At 52.3% G+C, this 5,238-nt stretch overlaps 1 protein-coding gene across 1 annotated transcript; it reads left to right on the top strand.

Annotated features, from left to right (window-relative positions):
- Positions 1-343: 343 nt before the first annotated feature.
- LOC121081815 (keratin, type II cytoskeletal 3-like) lies at positions 344-4,189 on the top strand. The gene is made up of 9 exons (XM_040581059.1): positions 344-943; positions 1,680-1,894; positions 2,093-2,153; positions 2,320-2,415; positions 2,536-2,700; positions 2,834-2,959; positions 3,190-3,410; positions 3,694-3,728; positions 3,828-4,189. Exons 1-9 carry the CDS (start codon positions 344-346, stop codon positions 4,187-4,189), a joined length of 1,881 nt encoding a protein of 626 aa, XP_040436993.1.
- Positions 4,190-5,238: the final 1,049 nt, after the last annotated feature.

The raw sequence follows: 5,238 nt of genomic DNA, 5'->3' as shown, positions 1-5,238 counted from the left end.
GTCATAAAGATACGAGAGCCCACTTAGTCACTGGGACCTGTTTCAATGTCCTTGTTCTTTTATTCACCTCTATATTGCAGGGTGTGTTTCTAGGCAGGACCAAATATGGGAAAGCTCAACGGGGAATCTGTCAACAGCACCGTGCTGATGAAAATAATAAATTGCTTTCCACCTGCACGCCCATGCTGTCCCAGCCCACCTCCATAGGCGGATAAAAGGGAGCGCCTGAAGCTGTGGAGCCAGAGAAGACTGTGCACACTTCTCTCCGCACTCGTCCCTCGCAGCACAGCTCCGTTGGTCTTTCTGCTCTTCTTTATTTTGACTTAGCTTGGAAGAATCAGCCATGTCTCGGCAGTCCGTCTGCAGGAGCTTTGGAGGCGGGAGTAGAAGGGGCTACAGCTCTTGCTCTGCCATTGGTGGTGGCTTCGGAGGCGGTGGTGGCAGGAGCAGGATCAGTTACAGTTCATACTCCTCATCCAGGGGAGGTGGTGGAGGTGGACATTGCGGAGGTTTTGGCAGCAGGAGCCTCCATAACATGGGTGGCAGCAGAAGAATTACTATGGGTGGATGCTATGGCGGTGGAGGATACGGCGGCAGAATGGGTGGCTTTGGTGGAGGCTATGGAGGAGGAATGGGTGGCTTTGGTGGAGGAATGGGTGGCTTTGGTGGAGGAATGGGTGGCGGTGGCATGGGTGGTGGTGGCATGGGTGGTGGAGGAATGGGTGGCTTTGGTGGTGGAATGGGTGGTGGTGGAATGGGTGGTGGAGGAATGGGTGGCTTTGGTGGCCCTGGCTTCCCTGGAGGCATCCAACCAGTGCAAGTTGACCCAAGTCTCCTGCGACCTGTCCATGTTGAGATTGATCCCCAAATCCAGCAAGTGAAAAACCAGGAGAAGGAACAGATTAAGACCCTTAACAACCAGTTTGCCTCCTTCATTGATAAGGTGAGAGTGTCGGATGGTGCTAGTTTGGAGATGGGAATTCTAAACAACTTTCCTGTGGTGCAGAAAGGGAATATTTTTTCTTACCAACAACTACTTGTTAATGTTTGCAAGACCGCTGCCTTAGTAGAAGTTATTATAAAGGTCTTATTAAATAATACCAAACAATAGACAAGGTTTTTGTGCTAATGGAAGATTAAAGAGAACATTTGCACAACATTAAATTCTCTTGCCTTGTCATCTCACAGCCTAATTCCTAATGATTCAGGGCAAAGTCACCATCGCCTATTTAGTTGTCCTAAGAGTTCTCATGACTGTGCTTTTCTTTTTGATGAAACTTTCTTTTCAAGGAACTGATTCTACAAATTAGTGATGAAGACCTTTCCAACACTCTGGGATTATTTTGAATTCAAAACACCCAAAGGAAATACAGAATCCCTTGTAAGATAATGTTCTTGACTTCACTACTGGGAAGAGGACAGCAAAGTCCAAAACTGATGCTATGGAAAAATAGGGATGCTATTTTCTACTGGCAACGTCTTTTTCTCCCAAAATGAGAGTTCCAGAATGACTCAAAATTTCATAATGCTTGCCAGGCAATTTAGGAGATGAATGTTTGTATGAGACATAGTTGGGGATGTGCAAAAAGATTCCCGTGGCCTCCCAAATAAGCAGGAGGTTTGAGTGGTGCGATGCCTCTCTGGGTGGGCACCTCACACACCCCTTTGTGGGCTTTCAGGTCCGCTTCCTGGAGCAGCAGAACAAGGTCCTCTCCACCAAGTGGGAGCTCCTCCAGCAGCAAGGGCCTTCGGGGCCAAGGAAGAACCTGGATGCCATCTTTGAAAACTACATCCAGAACCTGAGGAGGAGGCTGGAGTCGATCCTGGGACAGAGGGGCCAGCTGGAGTCAGAGCTGCAGAACATGCGGCAATACGTTGAGGAGTACAAGACCAAGTAAGTGCAGTGACAGGCTGAGGAAGAAGTGGGCACCAAGGCAGGAGGGTGAAGCCAGCTTGGACATTTCCACAGTGTCTTCCCTTTGCTGTGGAGCTCTGCAGAGACGGGACCGAGGTTGCCATGGAGGGAAGGGGGGTTCCACTGGTTGACTGATGAGCAGTCAAGAGACTCAACTTGTCTTGTGCCCTTCAACAGGTATGAAGAAGAAATCAACCGGCGCACCGCTGCTGAGAATGAGTTTGTGGTGCTCAAGAAGGTAAGTCAGAGAGGCACTGGGAGAAAGGGAGTGCGGGGGGACAGGCTGCACAGACATTGGAAGGAGGCAGCACCAAGATTGGCATCTTCCAACAGGAGGCATTGGCTGCCAAGAGCTCTTCTTGGGTGGGAGGCAGCTGTTGCCATCTGTGTGATATTTCTTTTAGGATGTGGACAATGCCTACATGACTAAAGTAGAGTTGGAAGCCAAAGTGGGAGCTCTGACTGATGAAATCAACTTCCTGAGATACATCTATGACGAGGTAAGAGCTCTCCCTTTTCCTGGACTGGTTGGAGATGTACCGAGGCATGTGTAGGCTGGACTGAGTGCCCCCATAGATCTGGGCTTGAGAGTCACTTGGGCTGCACTGTCTTGGTTGTAGGAACTCTCTCAGATGCAGACAATCAGCCGGGACCTGTCTGTGGTGGTGTCCATGGACAACAACCGCCATCTGGATCTGGAGAGCATCATCGAGGAGGTCCGGCGTCAGTACGAGCAGATTGCTCAGAACAGCCGGGCTGAAGCTGAGGCTTGGTACCAGAGCCGGGTGAGTTGGGAAGCCATCAAGGCACCTGGGACGGTCTCTGCTGGCTCATGCCTCCCTTGCCACCCACCAAGGGGACCACCTGCATTCTGGAGAAGTTGAGTCCCTGACAGTTGCTTTGTCTCTATGCCATCAGTATGAAGAGCTGCAGAACACCGCTGGACGGCATGGGGACAGCCTCCGCAACACCAAGATAGAGATCCAGGAGCTGACCAGGAACGTCCAGAGGCTGCGGGCTGAGATTGAGAACGTGAAGAAGCAGGTAGGGGTTGGCAAGCATCTTGTTGGGTGATGGCATCAGGCTGGGTCATGACTGAGCTGTGTGGTGTGTCAAGGACAGTGTGAGGGGAACATCAGTCATTGAGCTTCAGGTCCTTTGGAGGAGATGGATGGTCCCTGCCCATTTTCCATTCAGTTTGTGTCCTGAGGGCTGCTCTGGTGGAGGGTGTGCAGAAGGGAACTGAGAAACTGCTTTTTTTTTTTTTTCCACAGAACCAGCAGCTGCAGGCAGCTATTGCTGAGGCAGAGGAGCGGGGTGAGATGGCCCTGAAGGATGCCAGGGTAAAACTGGAGGAGCTGGAGAGTGCCCTGCAGAAAGACAAGGAGGAGCTGGCTCGCTTGCTGAAGGAGTACCAGGAGCTGCTGAATGTCAAGATTGCGCTGGACGTTGAGATTGCCATGTACAGGAAGCTGCTGGAGGGGGAGGAGAACAGGTGCCTATCTTCTTTTGTGTCTATTTGATTGAAGTCCTGACAGATTATATTAAGAGTAGGTAAAATCTTTGCAATGACTCTAAAGATGAATTCCATATCTCCTGTGCTCTCTTACCCTTAAGTATGTTCTCCATATTTCTTATAAGAATGTTAAGTTCAAGGTTGCTCATTTCTTTTAAAGAAAAATTGGGAAATTCAGCAATGTAGTGAATATAAACCTTGTAATAAAAGGGTGGAAACGTGCACTACAGAGTTAATCCCACTGGTCTGTTTTCCCTCCCAGGCTGTGCAACGATGGCATGTCCAACGTCAATGTCTGTAAGTATCGGCATTTCTCTCCTTGGGCAGAAACCGTGTGTTTCTGGAGATGCGGGACGCTGGTGCACTCCGGGTATGTAACCTGTGCTTCTCCTCCAGCTGTGGTAGGCAGGACCACCATCTCTGGTGGCAGAGGAGGCATGGGAGGAGGCTTCGGCGGCGGCAGCGGCATGGGAGGAGGCTTCGGCGGCGGCAGCGGCATGGGAGGAGGATTTGGCGGCGGCAGCGGCATGAGCGGAGGAATGGGAGGAGGAGTGTGTGGAATGGGAGGCAGCATTGGAGGAGGAAGCATGGGCGGCAGCTGTGGCATGGGAGGAGGAATGCACAGCGGTGGCTTCTCTTCTGGGAGTGGAAGGATGTGCGGCTCCGGAGGTGGCAACTTCAGCTCCGGTGGGGGATCGTCCTCCATACGGAGATGTGTCACGACCACCTCCGTCAAATCATCAGGCGTGAGGTTCTGAGCCCCAAAGCCACCTCGCAAAAGGAAAGAAGCATCTCCTACCTTCTCCCGGCAGCAGCCCAGCCTCCGTAAATCCAGCTCCGGTGTCCTGCAATGAAATGAACTGTCTCCCTCATGGCCCACCACGCACCAGCTCGGTCCCATCCTGGGAGTCGCGTGGCGATGCCATGCCTCGTCAGCAGCCCTGGCGCGCTGCTCGTTAGCCCCCAGCCCAGTGATGAAATAACCATCTTCGCAGCAAAGGAAAGCCTCGCCTGCGGGCACCCAGCACGGAGCGCTGAGTTACGGGAGGGGAACGCTCTGCTTTTCTGGCTGTGTTGTACATTTCTGGCCGCCTCGTGGCAATTGTGTATAAAACTCCTCTTTCTTCCACTGTCCTCACGTTCCTTCCTCGATGGCCATGGCCCTGGGGTGCTTCTGCATGCGGTACATCCTGCTGCTTCCATTCACCAGCCTTTGGGGCCCGGGTAGGTGCGGAGCAAGCGGGACCGGTGCCCTGGCACAGCTTGTCCTTGCTCTCCATGACACCTGACGAGACCTCAGGCACACGTGGACTTTTTCTAAGGAGAACAAAGCTTGCTCTTCAGTGCCAGGCCCCTGTGACATGGAACAAGATGTACCGTCCCCACCGCCCTTCCTCTTCTGTTTGTGGTATGCCCTACTTCCTTGGGATGTTGCCATTCTCAATAAATTGCAGAGAACATTCATGATGTCTTGGTGTCATTGCTTTGGACGGCTCTTCCAGGCAAGGTGGGATGTGCCGTTGGGGAAGCAGCCTGGTGGGAAGGGGTGGGTTGTTCTCCGGTTCAAGGTGCGTGACTGTGCTTTGAGGCAACCGAGTGGGTGTGTGAGTGGAGCCAGGCAAGTACCCAAGCACGGGTGATGCCTCTCGACTCTCATCAGTCATTGTAGTGCCTGAAGACACAAGCCCGTACCAGGAATGGTGACGTTCTGGATGATCAGTTCGTACCATGTGCAGTAAATTTGAGCAGGCAGGAACACTGCGGAGCCCAAACTGGAGGAATTCAGGAGGCTGATAACTATTTGAGC

The sequence above is a fragment of the Falco naumanni genome, assembly GCF_017639655.2.
Source record: "Falco naumanni isolate bFalNau1 chromosome 20 unlocalized genomic scaffold, bFalNau1.pat SUPER_20_unloc_1, whole genome shotgun sequence".
NCBI lineage: Eukaryota > Metazoa > Chordata > Aves > Falconiformes > Falconidae > Falco > Falco naumanni.
This window is presented reverse-complemented; position numbering and strand designations above follow the sequence as displayed.